Source organism: Delphinapterus leucas, chromosome 5, assembly GCF_059928025.1.
Source record: "Delphinapterus leucas isolate spDelLeu-1000000601 "Yukka" chromosome 5, BTC_Dleu_Yukka2, whole genome shotgun sequence".
In the NCBI taxonomy this organism is placed as follows: Eukaryota; Metazoa; Chordata; class Mammalia; order Artiodactyla; family Monodontidae; genus Delphinapterus; species Delphinapterus leucas.
Genome location: NC_143133.1, coordinates 98,798,996 through 98,822,431, shown reverse-complemented (window position 1 = coordinate 98,822,431; position 23,436 = coordinate 98,798,996). Strand labels below are relative to the sequence as shown.

At 40.3% G+C, this 23,436-nt stretch overlaps 1 protein-coding gene across 13 annotated transcripts in view; it reads right to left on the bottom strand.

Annotated features, from left to right (window-relative positions):
• Positions 1–23,436, bottom strand: part of CDS1 (CDP-diacylglycerol synthase 1) — a 69,885-nt gene that overhangs the window by 31,077 nt on the left and 15,372 nt on the right. For 7 of the 13 annotated variants that reach the window (XM_089912222.1, XM_089912223.1, XM_089912219.1 and 4 more), the window contains exons 2-5: positions 14,641–14,768; positions 8,791–8,887; positions 3,805–3,902; positions 1,193–1,332 (exon numbers count right to left, since the gene is read on the bottom strand). In XM_089912222.1, the coding sequence (XP_089768348.1) occupies positions 1,193–1,332; positions 3,805–3,902; positions 8,791–8,887; positions 14,641–14,768 (463 nt within the window). Of the gene's footprint in view, positions 1–1,192; positions 1,333–3,804; positions 3,903–8,790; positions 8,888–10,926; positions 20,205–23,436 lie in introns of those variants that run through there. The other 6 variants (XM_089912220.1, XM_089912215.1, XM_089912214.1 and 3 more) reach the window with 2 other exon arrangements.

The following is a 23,436-nucleotide window of genomic DNA, read 5'->3' as shown; positions in this document are numbered from 1 at the left end:
TGGACTGAGAAAACTGGACTTAACAAAAAACCTGAATGTAAAACAGGCAATTTCTTTGGAAAATGTAGGTTCCCCTGCCCCAAAAATGATTCTCTGAAAATTACCATTATCATTTCAGATTGTATTTCATTCTCTGGCTTCCTAGAATCAGAAATAAAATAGAGACCAAGATCTGCAGGGATGTTTATTAAAACTGAACACCATGAAAAAGATCATAATTACTGAATATAAATGACATACTTTTAAAGGACTGGACATTCTTCCCCACATATTCTGTATATTTTTTGTTTAATGAGAAATGGAAGTCATCCATATTGTATTCAGTTTCCAGAATTGTATTAACTGGAGAAGAATTTATTTATGAGAAACTCCTAAGAGCTAAAACAGTAACTATTAAAAGCTAAAGTGAAAACTCACAAATAAATTTCATTTCCTCCTTTAAAAGTGGAAATAATGATAATGATAAATACTTAAATAGTACCAGGTACTGTTCTAAGTGCTTGACAAAGAAACTGAGGCACAGGTAAATTAATTAAATTTCCCAAAGTTTATTTAGCTAGTAAAGGGTGGAACCAGGATTCATACTGGCAATCTGATTTTTAAACGGTACATATCTAAATCAATTTCTTAGAAATTTCTTTTATGATTGGTAAACTTTAATGGAAAGCAAATCTATTAATTCTAATGTTATCCTAACTATCTGATTCTTAATCTAAAATCATAAAAACATGGGGCATAGCCTACTGTAAACAAATATGTATATTTTATATATATATATATATAAATGAATATATAATAAACCATGTCAGGAAAACTAAGTACCCCGAATAATTCTATATGAAAACTCTATTTCCTAGGAACAAATAAAGCAATACATATGTGAAAGTTTCTTTGTAAATTATACTTGGTAAATAACCCATATATTTAAAAGTGCCTTTACTATAATTTGTGAAGAAAATTTTCAAATATATGGAGTGACTATTAAGCAAGTACTTTTTTTTAAACCACCATTAGGGAGTAACTACTGCTTAAGACTGTGATGAAAGAAACAGCTTTATATATGAGACTTTTTACAAAGAGAAGCTGGATTAAAATGTAACAAATAAAGGATGTTATAAATTTAAATAACAAATAAAAATAAACATGTAACATATATTGGCTACATATCAATAAAGACTTTTCCTTAACTTACCTGCCAGATAGAGGGCAAATGATATAAATCTGTGGTAGCGAATGAGGAACTGAAGTTGCTCTTCTCTTTGAACAAATGTAGCAAAATAATCAGCTACAGTCTCTCCATAGAAAAAGTAGTTTACACACAGTAGAAAGTACCTATAATTTTAAAACAATTAGCTTCTTTAGATTTGAATTTTTTTCCCCCTCAAACTCAACAAAACTATTTTCTACAGTTTGATGATGACAAAAAGTTCAGAACCAAGTTGAGAAGACCAGTTCATGATATATTCCACCAAAATGCTTTTTTTCCTGTTTTAAACTTAATTTCAAACTTATCAGTCAATAAAAATTTACTGAATAGTTCATGCCTTTATTTAGCTCAATATCTAAATGCCAGAAACAGATAATTAGGAAACATTGTAGAAAATACTAGACATACACTCACTCTCATACACTCTCAGACAGAGACACACACACACACACACACACACACACACACACACACACACACACACACAGCATTAAGTTTATAATGAAAATTCACTCCCAGCTACTCACAGGTCTAATGCTTTGTAAAGATCCTAAGCCAAATTCCCACCTGCCCTAGGGAAGATCAACAGGAAAAGAAGGTAGAGGTAATTTGACCTCTAACCTCACCCTCCTACCCTGCACATACTGGGGTCTTGCCCCCTCTTCTCAATGCTCCAGATGCACTCTAGTTGAGCAGTGACTCAAAAAGGGTAGCTGTGGGGAACGGAGCTAGCAGCGGGTAAAAATCTCTGGGAAAAACTTTAAAAACTTGATAAATGGCCTATCCCTTCTCCCAGTTCTGGTATATCTTTGTCCCCAGGGAGAAGCTGAACCCATGAGATTTTGCTGATGGGAGCATGTGTGAGCCAGAAAAAAAGGCTGAGAAACACTGCCTTAGGGTTCCTCCCAGACTCCTCCTTAGAAGGGCAGAGTCCTAGGCAGCCAGGAGGGCAGTAGAAGATGAAAGGGGTGGTTTCCCTCTGGTTCTCATGAATGGAATTATACCCCACTGTTCCCAAAGGGAAGTATTTTAATTTTTATCAGCTGTATTGCCATTTTTCTCTCTCCTACAATGGAAACTGTCTGTGTCGCCTCTGTAAGGCTGTCAAAGCCTACTCCAGCCACCAATCCAACTTTTTGGCCACTACTTCCTAATAAATATACACCTTCTGCTCAGGAGGGCCAGGAAGATCTCACCATCTGTGGCACATGCCTCCTCTGTCCCACATCTGAAACCTGATGGGTGCTGCTTCCCCAACCCAGAACACTCTTCTCTAGCCAAAGCCTGTCTTTATTTCAAGTAACAGTTTCTCTCTCACCTTCTCCAAGAAGCCTCTACAATCACTGGAGCCCATCTTGACCTACCTTTTTCTTCCCCCTACACTTAAAATCAATCCTGCACGGTTTAGCTTTTAATTACTCTCCGACTACTTAATCTACCTAACACTCCCTGTACACACTGCCACTCATGAAGAAACTTTCCAGAAGGAAAAATTAAGTGTTAACAAAACGAAGAAACTGTTTTCGACTACTGTAAACCCAAAAAGTGATACGTTTGTTATAATAAGACACTGGCCCCTCTGACTGATACTAATCAAACAACTATATTCAAAGACATGGCCTGTTAGGTTAATTATGAACTATCATATTATCATGTTTCATGGTCAAGGTCCTGATAACTAAGAAACCTAGAAAGTTTTAAAAATATATAAAGCTTTAAATATTAAAATTTGGTGATTTTTATTTACTAATTTTACATGCATCTGTACATATACAATATTTCAGAGGCTGGTAACTGCCCTGAAATATTTAGCAGGGTGCCTTACGCACTGACCCCAGAGTCTTCCTCATCCCTCTGACTACCCTCCTTGTTGCATGTCACAGGGCCCAGGGCCTGGAGGAGACCAAACCAGAAGCAGCAAAGGTGAGGTCATCCCTCCTCTCACTGCCCTGCCCCCCACCCCCCGCCGGCACCCTGGGGCCTATGGGGGCTTTGGAGAAGGTGGGCCAGCCTGCAGGGGTGGATGGGAGGGGAGGAGGGAGACAGACATTCAGCTTGGGCTTTCCCGTCCTGAATAAACCACTGATCACTCAAAAAAAAAAAACGACCAAAAAAGACAAAACAAAACAAAAAAAACCCAAACTATTTTCATATCTCATCTTCAAGTCCTTGTAGAAATATCAAATTTTGTGTGTGGTCTCATATCAACTGAGGGGAAATAAGGCAAAAGATTACACATATTCATAACATTTTACAAAATGAAACTTTCTGTTAAAATTGTAATTATAAAGGATATAAAAATGTGTCGAATATAATGCTGAGGTTTTTAAAAAGAGCACAAGAATAGTGTTTATATTCAATTTAAATCAGGTATCTCTACAAAGAGTGAAAGATGAGATATGAAAATAGTTGTGTTGAAATGGGAGCGTTAAAGGTAATTTCCTTCTTTCAAAATTCAATTTCATTCTTTTAATTTATATTTCTTTAAAATTAGTCTATAAGGTCAACCATGTAGATACTGATTGATCAGGATGCTTCCTTACAAACTTCAGAAAAGAATCAGATTTTCATATCTGAAACAGTTTTAAGTCACTTACCAGCTTAGTGTTCTAAACCAAGGTAGGTCATAAGAATGATAGACTCTGTAACCTATAGTGATAATTTCATGGAAGCATTTCACTTGGATGCCTAGAACCTGAAACCAAGAGAAAACATTAACATACATTTCTCAATATTTACATTTATGGTTAGTTATTTAATAAGTAGCTTGTTGTCACACGTATTTTAAAAATCTTCAGTCTACCCACTTTTAGTTAGTCTAAATATCAGCAGCAAAAATTCAATATTCAAATTCTCTATAATCAAGTGATATCCCAAAGAGGCAAGCAAAACAATGTTTTATTCAAAAAGCTTGAGAGATCCTTCCCGGGGTAGGAGGTGGCATTGTAGTTTAGAGTTTGAGGGGTATAGTCTGATTGGGATCACAGCTGACTAGGCTTTATCCCTAATTACTGCTTCATTTCTTGTGGTTGTCCATCTCAAGATGGATGGTCTTTCTGTCCATTTGTTTCTTGAGTTATCCTAGGAAAATGATCATAAGTGAAAGTTTGCTTGTATATATTTTTAATCGTACAACCTGGTATTCTTGCCAAGGATAAAGATACTATCAGGACAAATGGCTAAAATATCTTTACCCAGTCACCCAGGGGTTTGGGCATGAGCTTTTCATTCTTCCCTCCATGCCAACTCTCCCACAGCCAGCTACACACATCTCTGATCAACCCAAGCAGTGCTTCCTTGACAAATTATAAGCAGCCTTCTACATCTGCAGCCCCACTGGCCAGTCAAGTGAGTCCATGCGGTTCTGTCTGAATAGTGTCCAATACACATGCTTAGTAAATGGGTTTATATTCAAGAATCCCTTTTTGATGGTCTGTGTAGCTGTCCTTCAAACTGCTAAATCCACCAATCTGGGTAAAGGTAATTTCTGAGACTGTAGCATCATATCCAGTGTTTGGCTTAAGACAATTCCAAGACTCAAAGAGCAAATGGCAAGCTGAACACTCATCACCGTAAACTAACAGCTTTGTGAATATAGCAGACTTTTTCAACCTCTAGAGAATATACCCAAGGGCTTGTTTTTGTACAACCCTGGAGTTAAGAATGGATTATATATATATATATATTTTTTTTTTTTTTTTTTTGCGGTACGCGGGCCTCTCACTGTTGTGGCCTCTTCCGTTGCGGAGCACAGGCTCCGGACGCACAGGCTCAACGGCCATGGCTCACGGGCCCAGCCGCTCTGCGGCATGTGGGATCTTCCCGGACCGGGGCACGAACCCGTGTCCCCTGCATCGGCAGGCGGACTCTCAACCACTGCGCCACCAGGGAAGACCCTGGATTTTATATTTTTAAAGAGTTAAAAATAAAAAACAAAGATTATATGACAGACACATATGTGGCTCCTTAAAGCCTAAAATACAACAATCTGGTCCTTTACAGAAAGAGCTAACCAAAGTCTGCCAAAGAATATACTTTGGGATTTCTTTTTGAGATCGCCACAAACCAGCTTTCCCAATCCTACTGCCCAGGATATTCTTAAGCTATTTTTCCCCACTATACCTAGTACATGTCCAGTGACATACTTAAAAGAGGTAGTTGTGTCCCCTCAGCCATACAGTAAGAAAATATTATGCCGAACTATTACAAATAGTTCTTTTAAGAAAAACTCGTAAATGTGTTATAGTATAAACACAAGAGGAAATTTAAATACTGTCCTTCAAATAGCCTTTGTGTATAACATCAAGTCATTTTTTTAACAATAATAATCCGAGAATGGGGACAATGCTAGATGTTAAGATAAAATGGCAAAGTCATGCTATTTATAGAACCAAGGGCTTTTAGAATATCAAATGAACTGATGCTACTTCTATGAATACATTTGTTCAAGAGCAACCATTAGCACTATATATGGTGTTTCACTGAAAGAAGAAAAAAAGAATTTTTAATATCACACACATCCATGTACATGGTTGTCACTTATAGCTTACCAGCTACATGGAAACAGCCACATGGATATAAGCACAGGCAGACAAAAAACCTGTGGTAAGGGTGGGGATGGGCCCAGTTGGGGTGAAGGAGAAGGATGTACAGAGTCATGTACATAGGAGAGGAGGAGGATGTTAAGGGAACTACAAGTAGTCCAGAGCTGCTGGAACACAAAGCTGGGGTGAGAAGTAGAGAGAGATGAGTCTGGTCACAGCACCACAGGAAACAGCATGAAAGGCTGCACAAAGGAGTTGGTGCCGATCATGAAAGGACGTGATCAGACGTGAATGTCTGGGGATAACAGAGGTAGAAAGAACTGACTGGAGAAGCAGCAAGAGAAGAGACAGTAAGGCAGGCAAGATACCACCATCCACATGAGTATTGATAAGTGCCAGAAGAGGGTAGAGTATAAGGAATGAGAGACATCAAGGAGGTAGAACTGACTGGATTTGGTGCTTGAGGAAACTGGGGAGCTAAGGGAGAGAGGGAAATGCAGGACAACACCAGGGAAGGCTTGGAAAAGTAGATAGAGTTATGCAGAATGGCTGGCAATAGAACAGAAGTTCAGATTTAGATACGTTGAGCTGGAACTATGTGTTATCCAAATAAAAGTGCCTATTTTCACTCTGGGAATCTATTTGAAGAAAATAATCCTGCATATGAAAAAGTTTTATATTCTAATATGTTTAGGATAATGTTATTCACAATAAATAAAAACCAGACTATAACCTGAACGTCTAAAAATAACACGCTGCTCTAAATAACTTATGATGTACTACATTTCATTGAGTAGATGAAGGTATTAAAGCTGATGGCTATAAAGACCGTGGAGCAACACAAAACATTCAATATTTAGTTTAAAAAGGATACAAAATTTTAGTCACACTATAATTACAATCATGGTTTTTAAAAGAAAAAAAAAGATGAAAGGAAATACATCAAATGGCAGTATTAATTGAGTTGTGGTGGTTGATGATAGGGTTGGGGTGATTTTTTTTTAATTATCTCTTTTCCAAAGTAATTTCAATATACTTTTATAACTCTCACAATGGGAAAAAAACTAATGCACTATTTAAAAATAAGTTAAATAATGTGAATTAAAACAGCTATTATAGGAGTTCCAGGAAGGGGTGGGGGAACCTCTTCTATCTTTTATATGTTCACATCTACCTTTAAATCAAAATATGCTTTAGCAACTCCATCACTTAGAAAGCGTGATTCCAAGCTGTGACTGCAACAATTAAAGCACTATAAATAGAAGGTTGGAGGAAAAAAACTCCTTTTATTTTAAGGAATATGAGTATGAGTTCCATCTTAAAATAGTAACTATCATTTGCTAGAAGTAAGTTTTTAATAAAACTCTCTTGAATTCGTCATTTTTGAGTGCTGATATTATAAGGCAAATGCAAGCTAGGTACAAAATGTACTTCTCAAAATATAAATGACCTAGTCAGGGTTGTGAATGTAAATAATACCTTAAAACACATAAAGGTAGTATCAATTGAGTACCAAGCGTGTGTATATCCATTCATGTTCCCTTAACATAAACATCATAAATACAATTGCGATGGATGAAGACAAATAATAAAAAGGAGGGACACTGTACATATCCCCGAGAGCAGGCCCTCGCTGTTCACTGCTAAACCATGTTCAGCACCCAGGAAATGCGTGATGTTTGTCATGAATGTATTTCTCCTTCTTACTTCTATCACTTTGGGCTTCAAGCGTTTCATACTTCTTTAGATATAAAGGCTTTTATACACAGGGAATCCTTTGCTGTGAAAATCCTTCCTCCAGGGGCTTCCCTGGTGGCGCAGTGGTTGAGAGTCCGCCTGCCAATGGAGGGGACATGGGTTCGTGCCCCGGTCCGGGAAGATCCCACATGCTGCGGAGGGGCTGGGCCCGTGAGCCATGGCCGCTGAGCCTGCGCATCCGGAGCCTGTGCTCCTCAACGGGAGAGGCCACAACAGTGAGAGGCCCGTGAACCGCAAAAAATAAAAATCCTTCCTCCAAGGTCTCCCCTTCACCCCAGTGAATCCTACTCAACTTTCAAGACCGCAGTGCAGATGCTGGGCACTGGATAAAGTCTGGAAAGTCTCCTGGCTCCCCCCTTTGCTCTCATAGCATCCAATTCTTGTTTTCAAATGCTTACTGCAGTTTATGATTACATATCTGATCACTTCTTTAATATGTAGGCAGTAAGCTCCATGAGGGCAGACACAGGTGCATTTTTCTCAGCATGACTGCATCATTCCCCAGAACTGCCTGGCATGTAGCAGGCATCCTGAAGCATGTGTTAAATGAATGAATTAAAAAGCTGAAAAAATGTGTCTGACTTCATAACTTGTTGGGCTTCCCATATACAACAAAATCCAACTCCCAGAATGGCTTTTGCTTGCCTCTCTAGTCTCATCCCTAGACACTCTCCACATGTATAACTCACAAACCCCCCAACGGACCACAATCTCTCCTTACTACACCCCTGCCCCTGATATCCCCAACTTGGAATGCCCTCCCCCATCCAGTGCTTCTTTATGACTCAGCTTTCGCATCACCTCCTCTGGAAGTCTTCCCTCATCTCTCTCTCACACTGGATGAGGTCATTTTTTTGCTGTGCTCTTCCAACAAGATCTATCATGGGGTTTATTCCACTCATTTACTACACCATTTATTCATATGGTTACTTACATGTCTCTGCCATTAGAATGAGTCCCCTGAAGTCAGGGATCTAGCTAACAGTCATATACGTTGAAGTCGTGTGTGGTGTGTGTGTTTCTGTTCTACCTAATGCTTGGTGCAATGTCTGACACAAAGTTGTGTATCTACTGAATATCACGTATACTTGATACACACTGAATGGCCAATTTGCAAATGGAAAAGATTAGTCCAGGTCATTTCATGAACCAGAAGATGCTTAAAGGAACTAAACTTGCTGCTGTCATGTCTTGAACCACCTTCTTTTTCATGACATGCTCAAATTTACTTCACTATCAGTGCTGAAAAACAAAGCAAGAGACACTTGGGCAAACACTTACAAGAAGCATCAGCATAAAGGATCCCATATAGATGATCAGGAAAAACAATGAAATCATAGTTAGAGTAAGAATTCCACGAATCCACCAGTTTTTCCACCTAAAAAGGAAATATTTGTAGAGTTAGCATTAACGTGTTCTTAAATTTCTGTGTGTTGTTACAGTAATGAGTTGCCAGACTTACAGGTTTCCCTTAACTATATTTTAGGAATCCCCTATACTTTACCTTATACAATAACAACAATGCAAACCAAACAAACAAACCAATAGCATTCGCTCACTCACTGAGAGCTAAAGGAAATGTAAAAATCCTGTTAGCCGAAGAAAAGAACTAGTTTTTGCTCCATGTGAACAGGATAAATCGCGAGGCTGGGAGGTAAGGTGGCCAACGCAGGTGTGCGCACGTGTCCGCCCGGGGCCACTCAGGTGGGAAGGAGGGGCCAGGTGCACAGCCCTCCCAAAGGGTGTCTGTCCTTCCGTGTGGTGGATAAAAAGAGTACGGATTTTAAGGTGGTGTAGAACAGACAGCACGGCCTTGCAGTGAGAAAAAGTAAAGAGAGGAAAATGCGGAACTGAAACTGGAAAGCACCGCGATTTCAAGGAAATGAGGAAGGTGTGGGGAGGTCCGTCATTGAGGGCAAGGCCAGACTGAAGGTCAGTTCTTTCTGTTGCTCAGCGTGTGCTGCCTGCTTTCCTGTGGGGACAGAGCCTTTCATAGAAAAGTATTCTCTTCTCCTTGGGCCTCTGCTGGTGCTTAGAGCACAGCTTCCCTGAGGCACACCTGGGTGGTCCCCAGTAGACTGAGAATTGACCTCCTCGATGCTCTGCTGTCAGTAAGAGCCTGGGGAGCCCATCTGCCTGCCCTCCATCACCGCAGGAGCCTCACACTTCACCCCCAGTGTACCTTACAAATATTTTCACTCTTTATGTGGCTACGTCATAAGAAATGTCAGCAGCCACTGTATGAAACACCTCAGATCGTTCTAACAACACCTATAGAAGCATGATGCTTTCTGAATCTAAAACTGCTGCCCTCTGAGTTTATTCATTCTACACTCATTTTACATTACACTCACAGTAAAGTTTTTAAATAATTTTCTGATTTCTATTAATTCAAATGCTAACATTTAAATTATATCACAAGAGATTTTGACCCAACGTATAGTAACATATATGCACTGTATTCTAAGCACAAGCCCTCGTTCTCCTCTCTGTAACAGAAATATTAGCTGATTTCATCCATTTACCGAATACTGACTACACTCCCTGCTTTCAATCACTCTCCTATATAGCCTAGATACCCCTAACTACTCTTTCTCAAATATCCCTTTGATCATGTCCACACAAGACCTAAAATGCCAACAGTAAGTCCAAACTCTTTTATATAGTTTCCAAGGTTTTTCACAAGGTGGTCAAATTGTACTTACCCAACTTTCCCTCTACTGTTTAGTTAAGTATGTAGACTCATACATTTTTCATGAGACTGTAAGCTTTGGGGCTGAACTGAAATGAATGCAGAATCAAAAATGCTACAGCTGAAAGGTTCTATTTGACTTAATAGAATGAACTCTTTGAGGATGAATGAATGGATTAGGAAACTGGGCTAGGTCGCACAGCTAGTCAGAGGTAAATAAAAGACCATAAGCCAGTCTCCTGATAATAATCCTGTCTTCCTTGCACGAACCTCAGAAATGTACTTAGCCCTCCTTCATAACTGATTCTCAGACTCAGAATTACTGAGAACCTCTTCTAGAGAAGAGGACACTACCCAAGTGTCAGAAATCAGACCTTGGTGGGAGTTGAAAGGGCCAAGTGTACCTCTAATGTTAAAGGGGTGGCTCTGACCAGCAGAAAACGGTAGCTTCTGAGAACCAGAGATTTAAACAAAGACCTACTCTCTTTTATTATACAGATGTTACTCCAGGCAGAAAAATTCCCCTCCCCAACAAGACTTAATTGCCTTATTTTAATTTAAATGACTCCCCAAATCTCCCAAGAATACCTAACACAAAGTTAAGCACATAAAAGCACATACTTAAACTTAATATATATATCCATTGATACAGTAACCCAAAGTTATCTCTTAGAGGAGAAGCACTGAGTTCAAAACAGAACATTGATATGCAAAAGAATATGTACCATTGTAACTAAAATCCAGAGGAAAGTCTGGTTCCGAATTCAAAATTCTTGATTTCCTTTACCATGCCACCATGATCACATTAGAGTAAGCCTTAATTTTGAGTCCAAGTCATCACCTCACAGATTGTTTTAGGTAAAGGAACTCAGAATCAGTAGAGAAATCCATTCAAGTCTCATGTTTCCAGGACCTATATGAGCTAGAAATGAAATTTCTAAAAAGTATATAATTAAGCAGCGTCCTTTAAAGTGATTATCTAAAGTGGTTACACATTTATTGCTCAAATCAGTTATATGATGCACAATGTCTTACTGTTACTACAACTCTTAAGGGGTTTTTATTTCAAAAGTAATAAAAATTTGGGCTTCCCTGGTGGCGCAGTGGTTGAGAGTCCGCCTGCCGATGCAGGGGACACGGGTTCGTGCCCTGGTCCGGGAAGATCCCACATGCTGCGGAACGGCTGGGCCCGTGAGCCCTCGCCGCTGAGCCTGCATGTCCGGAGCCTGTGCTCCACGACAGGAGAGGCCACAACAGTGAGAGGCCCGCGTACCGCAAAAAAAAAAAAAGTAATAAAAATTTATTGGCTTTTTTTTTTTTGGCCATGCCACACAGCATGTGGGATCCTAGTTCCTCGACCAGGGATCGAACCCATGCCCCTTGCAGTGGAACCGTGGAGTTTTAACCACTGGACCGCTGGGCAGTCCCAAAAATAATAAAATTTAAAAAAAAATTTTCCTAGTGGTACAAGCATAATGAGAAAGACCTAGGTTGGCAAGGCAGTTCACCTGAGCCAAGAATTAGGGCACAGAAGCACTCTTCAAGAACAAACAAGAACTTGGTGGGCCATCTAGCAAAGAGCAGGGGTTTTGAGAAAGTCTATCTACCAGCCTTAGAAGGAAATTAACGGGATGTGTGCAGGTTCCCAGGGACAAAGAAGATGGCATTATAGAGTACAAGAGCACCAGCAAGACTATGCCTGGGTATTTCCACGGTTTCTCAACCTTCACTAGTAACATTTGAGCCAGATCATTCTTTGCTGTGAAGAGTTGTTCTGTGTACTGTAGGATCTTCCCTGGCCTCTACCTACTAAGTGCCAGCAGCACCATCTCTTTTTTTTTTTGCTGTACACGGGCCTCTCACTGCTGTGGCCTCTCCCGTTGCGGAGCACAGGCTCCGGACGCACAGGCTCAGCTGCCATGGCTCATGGGCCCAGCCGCTCCATGGCATGTGGGATCTTCCCGGACCGGGGCACAAACCCGTGTCCCCTGCATCGGCAGGCGGACTCTCAACCACTGCGCTACCAGGGAAGCCCCAGCAGCACCATCTCTTATTGTGACAACCTAAAATGTCTCCAGACACTGCCAAATGTTCACTGGTTGGGGGAAGGTACAAAATCCAAGGCATTGCCCCTTCCAGAGAGAACTACTAAGTTAGACTCATTGCTGAAGAAGCTCTTTACTAAAGGAGAGAGCCAGACTTCACTGGCTAATGAATATTCATTTCCACAGACCCATACACGGGTCAAGAAACAGACTGGGACAACTGCCAAGTGACTGAAGACCTTTCACGCTCTTTCCAATTTCAATGGCTTATGCTCTTTTTGGCATTATATATTAGAGCCTTAAAAAATGAACATAAATTTTGACCAAGGAATTTCACTTTTAAAGTTTTATACTAAGAAAATAATTATTGATTCTAAATAAAAGTTAGCTATAAAGAAATATATTTAAAGCAGAGTTGTTTTTGTGAAAATTTAGAAATTGGCTAAATGTCTAGCAATTGCTGTTAAAGTTAAGTAAGTTGAACTATAGCTCTACAAAGAAATATATCATACAGTCATTAAAATATTTACACATATTTCAGGATGTTGTTCCTAATACCATGGAATGAAAATGAAAATAACAAGGCAGAAAACAGTACAGTGCTATTTTTACATTACACACACAGGCACACACATGCACACAATGTAAAAAACAAAAAAGTTTCAAAGATAAACATCACAGTATTTTAAATATTAATGTCTTGGTAGGAGGATTATAGGGTTTTCTTCGACAAACCATGTACATTCCTTATATAATTAGTATTTTTAATCCTATGTATCTACAATTCCTAAATCTTTGTAAGGCAGACTATTTGGGGTATTAAAAAGAGGCTAAAATGTGTAAAATGTAGATTTTAAAACATTTATTTAATCTTTACAGAGAAGTTTCTCGAAAAGATTGAAACTAGTCATATATTATCTGCTGTTAAAACCAATTCTTTCATAAATAGAGCACAATGCCTAGGTTCAGAATGTGGCTCTATCACTTGCTAGCTACACGACCCTTGATATAAAACATTTCTGTGCTTCAGTTTCTCCATTTATACAGTTACAGGGTTGTTGTGAGAATAAATTAGTCAACACATATGAAGTGCTTGGAGCAGCACCTAGCAAATATACATGCTTAATAAATACCAGCTACTACTACTTGCCATTGTTGCTTTATGCCAGGAAAAAAAAATTATTAAGGAAAATCTTGTTATGAGTGACACAAAGGAATCCAGCATTATTCTTACATAACATCAATATGAAAAAAAATCCAGATCTGAGAAAGACCAGGTGAGATTTTTAAAAAAAAGGTACATCTGTGAGCTAGGTCATGAAAACAACTGGGAACAAGAACTACTAAAATGATAACCATGCTTTTAATAATGGACAGCAAAAAATTATATATCTATTGGCTAAAAAATATGAAAACTTTGTTTTGAACCAATTTATTCTACTATGATCATCCTCTAGGAAATTAAAAATCAGAAAAGCTCACATTATATTCACTAGATATGACTAAATCAGTATTTTTCAAACTCCAATTTATGACCCATGGGTAGTAAAATCAATTTAGTAATCCAGCGTATTTTTGTTCAATAACATAGAACAGCTATCAAAAATAAAAGAAATCAGAGAGCATCACACATAGCAATGGCAAGAATTGCTTTATAACATTTTTACAGCAGTTAAAATATACATTTGTGTGTCTCTTGGGGCATGGTGTAAAATGGACCTCTTACTGTGTGTAACAGTATTAAAAACTTGAAAAAAGAGTGTTCTGTACCAATATTTCAGGTTTCATATGTTAATCTGGATATTATATTTATTTTGCTTTTATAAATTTTATAATTCATATTACAAAGAATACAATGAAGGGCAATATAAAATTAGCTGAAATTGGGTGGTTATTAAACATTTAAAAGTATAGCACAAATATAAAATGGTAAAGGGTTGTAGAGTTTTGGACAATGATTTTAAACTCTGTTAAAAGGGAAAAAAATACCTATTTCCATCTGGCATTTGAAAAACAGGGAACAGAGAATATAGAATTTTCTTTCTTAGATGTTCCAATACCAGAAAAGGCAACCTGATTTGGTAAATGGGTCACTGGCTTCAGAAACCTGTCAGACAAGGGCAGAAATGCCAGGTCCACAACTTGCTAGCTCTGTAACCTTCACCAGTTAACCTCTCAGACTTGGTTTTCTCACACTTAACAAGATTTTAAGGATGAACGAAAGGATGTACATCAAGCCTCTAATACTGTGCTCATATATGGTGAAAAAGTGTAAAGCCTCCTCTCATAGCTCTAAAACTCACCAAAAGTGAAATTTATTACATTGGACATGGTCCAGGATAACCTCACAGTTTATCTTGTGTACCCATTAGATTCATCTTCAACCAACCATACCTTGAAGACAAACCAGATAGAGCTTTCTTGAGGATCTCAGGGGTTCTATCTGAGGATGGTGGAATTTCGGGAATATCAGAATCTGTTCTGGAATCCAAATCTCCATATCTGTCATCAATATCTGTTTCCTAAAATTAAAGAAAAAAAAATCACTTTGCAAAATAAAAGGAAGAAAAAGCCCATGCTTGCCAATGCATTTATTTATTGCTCAGTGTGCCAACTCTCATTTACATAACTTAAAACAAAAAAATAACTATTAACTTACCTTGAATATCCAAGCACTGTTGTACATCCTAGTTAGGAAAGTTTGATTATCTTTGCTAAAGTCTATCAATATAAAGGATTAATTTAAACAAAAGACACAAAAAGAAACTCCTATATTATCTAAATCAGAAATTTTCCACAGAATCAAACATTTATTGTTTTTCTACTTAACAAAGAATATGGTGTTAATGCCACATAGATTCTGATCAACTGTACACAGTCTCTTTTTTTATTTGATTACAATCAAAGCATCAACAACAAGAGAAATGTCTTACACTGGCATAGCATTTTAGATAGATAGATAGATAGATAGAGAAGCCGAATCCAGCCTCTGTACCCCGACCCTGAGTTAAATCTCAGACAGCTTTGGGTGAAGTAGAAAAGAATAGCTTTATTGCTTTGCCAGGCAAAGGGGGCCACAGTGGGCTAATGCCCGCAAAACCCATGTGTCCCAACTTGGAGAGGGTAGTGAGAAGTTTTATAGTAATGGGGTGTGAGCAGCTTGTGGACATTCTTCTGATTGGTTGGTTGATGAGGTAAGTAGAAGTCAGCATCATCAACCTTAAGATTCCAACTGGTCTGGGGTCTACGTGCTTGTGGGAAGCATACCATCATTAATTGTTAACTCTTCCCACCTGGAAGGGGTTTCAGTATCTGCAAAACAGCTCAAGATATTGTTGTGTGTATCCATTGATGGGGAACCAGGACCCTGCCCCAAGGCTGCACTATTGTTTCTCTTGACTGTTTCTCCCTTGTCTCACATCCCCTCCATTCCCTAATTAACAACTGCTTGAATCTGTCCATTGGAACTCAGAGAAGGTCATGGAGGCTGAATGAAGGCTATTTTCTGCAATCAGAGAAATGGGGGGACACAGAAAGTCTTTGTACCCAAGAGCCCCACAGGGCCCTGCTCAGTATCAATCCCCCCTTTTCTTTGATATTCCTCAATCTTGAGAACAGATGTTGGACAAGGAAGGGAATAACTGTTTCGGATAAAGACATTAATCATAAACTCAGCAGAGGAACTTGGTTTCAGGGGACTTGGTTTTAATCTCCCTTTTTTAACTTTCCCTGAATCTTTTAGGGAATAGGGTGACAACTGCTCTGGCTACTTCCAGCTGAAATGGGGCATAGTCCTGCCTCAATTTGGGACACCGAGTTGGAAATATTACTGAGTTCCAAGTCCTGGATCTGAGTTTAGTATGATTAAGGTCTCAATCCCCTGGGAATTTAAGCCTGAAACCCAGTCTGGACCTGGCTCTTTAAGGGAGACTTGTAGCCAGGTAGCCAGTTGTCTAATTTTATCTAACTAGGTTTTAACTTCTGATATGGTATTCAGATATATATAACAGGAGCCATTGGCCATTAAATATGTCTCCTCTTTTGTTGTTAATATCTGATCTAAAGCAATTTTATTGTCTAAAAAGTTTAATAGTTACAAGGGGATACCTTGAAACTATAAGGTTGCAGTTACCAGTGGACACTGTTTTGAGATTGGCTGGTGCCATCCCCTAGGTCTGACACAGCTCAGAAAATTCGAGCTCTCAGCAATACAGGAACATGTCTGAAATCACGTCCATATGTCTGAACCAACAGCTCCTCCATTTTGACTTCCAATTGCATTTCTCTTCTTAATGGCCAAAGCAGATGTCACCGTTAATGATTTCAGTGCTTTTCTAGATATGAGAAGATGCAAGAATTTGGGCTCATAAAATCTTCTGAAAATATCTAACTATCTAAAGCCCTGCTCTGCCAGTTTTTCTCAGAGCAGAGTGACTCATTCCTGATCTCCACCCTGAATTCCTTTCAGGGGGTGTTGAAGGTCAGTGGCCACAGTGGCCATTGGCCTAATCCTTGCAGAGGCAGATGGCAATTTGCAGTTGGCAGAGCCCCTTCAGGATCATAAACTTGACCATGGTTTGGGGGGCATTTCATGACCATTTTGTCCCACGGTGCTAGGAATGCTCATTCCCAGGTCTGGCAAAGATTTTGCTGATAGGCCACTCAATGTGCTATTACTTACTGGACTAGGCCTTACTAGTAACCAAAAGTCTCTGGGCCACCTGTCTTCCTAGTCTCTTATGGTCCAGGAAACTATTCCCTCTTGTTGCTTCTTCCCATATCTAGTTACACTATTACAATCATTGATCTCATATGGAACTATACATCATCATTTTATCAGAGGCTCAGTCACACATTCGGTAATGCAAGAAACAACAATTTTGCAAAACAGGCAATATAAAAAACAATATAGCTAGCAGATTAGTAAGGTCATAATTCAGAATATAAGTTAAGAACTTCCATTAGGTGCAGCCCAGTATATCCCAGGTCTTCTGACTTAGTCTGTTCTGTACCAATCCTTATCTTTAAGGGATATTATATATTGGCATTATCCATAAGGCACCCAGCCCAGTTTCCTAGTGTTACTAGTCTGGTTATCCCTAGTATGGGTTTAATTGTCCCCAACATAAGTGACCCTTTAAATTTGAATGAACATAACCTGGTGTTAATCTCCTGGTTGTAGATCATGGAGCATCTGATCTTTATCCAAAGACTGATTACAAAGTTAGGCTTCAGAAACAAACTTAGAGTGTTCTGACAATTTAATTAAATTTTGGAACAATATAACATAACCACAAGGAACTATCTGGGAAGTAAGTCTTGGTAAGCACAGACATTAATCAACAAAACTAGAATTTAATATTCAGTGAAACATAATTTTTTTCTAAAATTGCCCCCATGTTCATCAAGTATAGCCAAGACTAATTTGTTTCTAAAATAAGATTGGTCCATTGACCACATAGGTTCTTCCACATTGACTCTGGTGTAATTCCTCAGAAGAAGTCTCAGACTAAATTTCCAAAAGGCCTCTCAAGGCCAAGAAAGCCATATCAAAGGCCTGCCATCAGATTTTGCCTAGGTGGATTTCTCTCTTTTAGAGGTCCCCAAAATATCAAGATTTCTGCACATGCCAGGAGACAGTTTTTCTCATTCGCCTGATAAGGCTGCTCAGAACCCAAGAGTCTCCAATTTTTGAAGGGAACAGGCAGAGGGAAAAGAAAAATATCTCAATTTTACTCACAGAGGTGTAATTTACCAAATTGTTGCAAATCATAACCAACTTGAGGGGAAGTTTTTTTCCTATATCTGGAAAACACAGATCAAAGCCAGTAACATTTCAGACAAAACCCATAAAAATTATAACCATATTCACCAGTTCATTTAGTAACCAATCCTCTTGTTAACTTTTTATGAAACCATCAAGTTTTCCCTTAGGATTTTTTTTTTAATTTCTTACCCAGTTTCCCAGTACAACCTGAGATTTATCAAAATACAAAATAATAACTGTCTACAAATCATAGACTTAAAAAGTCATGGCTAAACATTTGATCACAATGGGACTGACAAAAAGAAACTTTAGTTATTGCTGTAACGTGCAACATTTTTAAATAACTAGAATTACGACTGATAACATTTTACAAGGACATACTAGATTTTTAGGAATGCCATGTAATTTAACATACTAATTAAATATTTCTCTCTGAGATGCCTCGGCCTTCTAAAGCATCTTAACGTTAGTTGGAAGTTGAAAGAACTTTGAGAATCTGTCACACAATACTTATTTCATTTAACCAAAGTGAAGAGACTTCAAAAGCAAATATAGATGCTTAAAGGCAAAGAAACTCACGAGCTGTCATCAAAAGCAGTATTCTAAGAAAACTTTGAAGGGAGAAACCGAATCTGAATCTGGTCTTGCTCTAGCCCACTCCCAACAAAATCCATCTACCTAACTAGATTTAATAATCCAATCTTAGAAAATCCTGACCATGCACAATTCTAAAAACATGTGCTTTCTTATAGAGAATATCCCAGGGTGGCACCAAATACCTTTAGATTCCTAAATACCTTTAGTCTCCTCTCTGCCAAGGGAAGCCAACATTCACTAATTAATGTTTCAGTATCTTAATATTTTATTTGGAAATGACCTACCTATTCAATAAACTTCCATCATTTAACTTAACTCTATATTTTTAAGCTACCAAGCAGCTGAAAAGATTATTCTTAAGTACACATTCCTAAAACAATTATTCCTAAAGAGTTTTACCCAAAAGCTCTTATCTCACTTGCATTACTTAACATTGATAACTCTAAAGAAATGTCTATATTAATCAAACCAACAAGCTTAAGCGAACTTCAATAGCAAATATCAGTTCAGTACTGAATAATCCCCAGATCATGTGGTCCCAAAATTTATCTTGGCCATTTTCTACACATTTAGATTGAATTTGTAAGTGCTTAATTTTAAGTGAATTAAATAGAGCTCATTTACAAGTTAACTTTTACATAAAGACAACCAGAAATCTCAGTTTTTCCGCTTGATTTTATAAAGGCTTCCCCCCTCTGCCCCCCACCTTTTTTTTTTTTTTTCTAGAGATAGTCTAGATAAGATAAGTATTCCTGAGGGTCCGGGCACAGTGGTCTCTTGCAGTTTTGTAACAATACCCTGGGGGGCGAGGGGCGGTTACAAGATGGAACAGAACTCTGGTTACCCATAACAAGGCTTGTCCCAAAGGGAAAATCCCAACCAGCATTCCGCCACAGGCAAAGCCTGACACAACAGGGAAGGATTCCCTGGTATTGTCTCATGTGATCCCTGTTATTTAGCAAAGACATCTCGACCAGTCAATATAAGTACTGACACACATACATACAAACAACAAACACGGTCCCACAAACAAAAGATCAGACAAGGTGTAGCCCAAAGATTCCATTTCCACTCCCAGACTGAGAACTCAAAATGGCTTACAATGATTGGGTAGAATTTCCCCATCCTGTGCAAGCCTGAGTGGCTTACCCCAAAACAATATCCACAGAAACACAAACAACAGATAAACTACGGCCACACAGACAGAATATCAGAGGAGGTATAGTTTAAAAATTCTACTTCCATTCCCAGAGAAAGGCTTGCAAATAGATTGGGTCAGTTCTTGAAAGAGAACAAACCCAGAGTTGGCTCTCAGGGAGCCCAGAGTGGCTAGCCCAGATGGAGTGGAGAGAATTCCCAGCCTTTCCATTCCTGTGACAAAACAATTCTACCTGAAGAATAGTATAATAATTTAGGCCACCATGCAAAGGCCACCTCTCCTCACTTTTAAGAATATACTTTGGCCAAACAGAATTACAATAGAACCTTATTCTTTTTAGTCATAGATTCATAGTTATAGGTCGACCAATCTGCCAAAATTTTCCCGGGGGGCTATCAGATGGAATACAAGAAGAAGCGCTTCCCATGTTGAGTCGAATTAAACAGCCTCACACACAAAATGGAAAGCAAAACCAGAATCCTCGCCAGCCAAACAGAAGCCACACACACACAAAAAGAAACAAACAGCCCAAGGCTCAAACTGGCTTCCAACTCCCACTAACCTGGTGGCCTTGGATCTTCCTAATGGAAAAATCCCCAAACGGGAACCAGAGGTTCGCCAAACAGACCAAACCAAGTGGCCTCAGCATGCAAGCTGAGGGGGCTTACCAAAACACTGGCAGAGGTGTCGTAACATCCCAAACGCTACTTTTCTGCTTCCCCAAAACAATTCCTTGGAGTAGGAAGTCCAGGGCAGTGAGAGGGGAGGAAGAGAGGAATGTCCTCAAGGCAGAGATGGCCTTGGCAGCTGCTAGGGTGGTCCCTCTTCTGCCCTACTCCCGCCTTGGAGGTCCAGCTGCCAGGATGGCAGACAGGATAAACTGGGGCTTGGCCTTTCCAGGCAAGAGTCCCAGGCGATCTGGCCTCTAAAGGAACTCTCCAACCTTCCGCTCTCTTGAAAGAGGCTGGCATGGAGAAAACCTCGGAGCATCCGATCAAGCCAAGGGACCCCCCACCCCGACCTGGGACTGTCCCTAAGTCAGTCCCACGCTGCGCACCAAAACTGAAGCCAAATCCGGCCTCTGTACCCCGACACCAAGTTAAATCTTGGAGACAGAGTTTTGGGTGAAGTAGAAAAGAATAGCTTTATTGCTTTGCCAGGCAAAGGGGGCCACAGCAGGCTAATGCCCTCAAAACCGTGTGTCCCAACTTGGAGAGGGTAGTGAGAAGTTTTACAGTAATGGGGTGTGATCAGCTTGTGGACATTCTTCTGATTGGTTGGTTGGCAGTGAGCTAAGTAGGAGTCAGCATCATCAACCTTCAGGTTCCAACTGGTCTGGGGTCTACATGCTTGTGGGAAGCATACCATCATTACTTGTTAGCACTTCCCACCTGGAGGGGATTTCAGTATCTGCAAAACAGCTCAAAGGTATGGTTGTGTGTATCCATTGATGGGGAACCAGGACCTTGCCCCAAGGCTGCACTATTGTGTCTCTTGACTGTTTCTCTCTTGTCTCGCATCCCCTCCCTTCCCTAATTAACAACTGCTTGAATCTGCCCACTGGAACTCAGGGAAAGTCATGGAGGCTGAATGAAGGCTATTTCCTGTAATCAAAGAAATGGGGACTCAGAAAGGCTTTGTGCCCAAGAGCCCCACAGGGCCCTGCTCTGTATCAATCGATAGATAGGTATAGATATGCAGATATATAGATATACACACATATATATATGTATGAATATATATATTTATATATATATATACACACATATATAGTTTTTTTAAGTGTTTAAACTTCCATCATTTTATTAGACCCTCAAGAGACAATCACGGCCAAGACGGTGGAGTACAAAAACCTTGAGCTCACCTCCTTTCATGGGCACACCAACTTTACAACTATTAACAGAACAACTACTGATGAGAGTGATAGGATCTACCAGAAAAGATCTTCTACAACTAAAGATCCAAAGAAGGAACCACAGGAGATGGGTAGGAGGGGCAGTATTGTGGTATAGTCAAGAGCCATACCACTAGGTGGGCAACCCACAAACAGAAGAATAATTACAATTGCAGAGGTTCTCCCCTAGGAGTGAAGGATCTGAGCCCCACACATTAGGCTCCCCAGCCTGGGGGTTTTACACGGGGAAAACGAGCCCTCAGAACACTTGGCTTTGAAGGCCGGTGGACTTACTTTTGGGAGACCCAGAGGCTGTGGGAAATAGAAACTCCATTCTTAAAGAGTGCACAGAAAACTTCTCACACTCTGGGACCCAGGACAGAGGCAGTAATTTGAAGGGAGCCTGGATCAGATTCATCTGCTAATGTTGGCAAGTCTCAAGTAGAGGCAGGAGACAACTGGAGTTCGCCCCAGGGAAACAGACACTGGTGGCAGCCATCTTGGGGAGCTCCTTCTACCATGTAGAAGTGTCCATCTAGAATTCTGATGCTGTCGAGTGATGCTGGATGTTGGCAAATGTCCATCTGGAATTCTCCTTCTAGCTTACTAGCCTTGGGACCCCGTCTGCCACCCCACCCCACCCTCACCCACCAGACTACAGGCACCAGTACTGGGATACGTCAAGCCAAGTAAGTAGCTGAGCATGTTACTTGCAGCCCCACCCATCAGAAGGCAGGTTACCTTAAGAACCTCTGAGCCCACAGCCACCCCTGGACACATCCCTGTCCACCAGAGGGCCCAGGACCTGGCCCCATACACCGGTGCCCAGGCACTAGAACCCCCATGGCCCTACAGCCAGAGACCCTGGAACCCAGCTCCACACACCAGTGAGCAGGCACTGGCCCCCAAATGCTATGGGTTTAGGCCCTGCCCACCAGTGAGCCACCTCTAGCCTCAGGACAAGCCAGCCACACCCACCAGCAGGACAACACCAGCTCTGAGACACCCCTCAGCCAGTCACTCCAGGATCTGGCCCCACTAACCAGGGGGCTGACACAAGCTTCTGGACACCCTGGGTTCCACACCAGCTATGTCAGGAACCAGTCCCACCCAACAGCAGTCTGACACCAGTTCTGATGCCTAGGCCCCACAACCTCCCACCCCAGAATCTGGCTCTGCTCATCAGTGAGCCAGCACTAGCCCTGGGACCCCCTGGGGTTCTGCACCCAGTGACCTTGTGACCCAGCCCTGCCAAACAGCAGCTGGCAGCCTGTGCACATAGCAGGGTCCAGCAACCAACTGGACGAGGGGCCAGCCATGCCAACCAGACCACCCCCATTAGACAGCCCTCCATGAGAGAAGGTGCCATGCAGTCCACATAGGGGGCATGCTTATAGCATATAGCTCTGATGACCAGAGGGGAATGTGCTGATAGGACATCTCCTACAAAGAGCCACTTCTCCAAGGTCAAATGTAACCAGTCTACCAGATACATAGAAATAATAACAGCAAATTAGGCAAAATGAGGCAACAGAGGAACATGTTCCAAATGAAGAAACAAGATAAAACCCTGGAAGAAGGCTAAGTGAAGTGGAGATAGGCAATCTACCCAAGAAAGAGTTCAGGGTAATGATCATAAGACTATCAAAGAACGTGGAAGAAGAATGGATGAGTGAGAAGTTAGAAGTTCATAACAAAGAGTTAGAAGATATAAAGGAGAACCAAAAAGAGATGAAGAACACAATAACTGTAATGAAAAATACACTAGAAGGA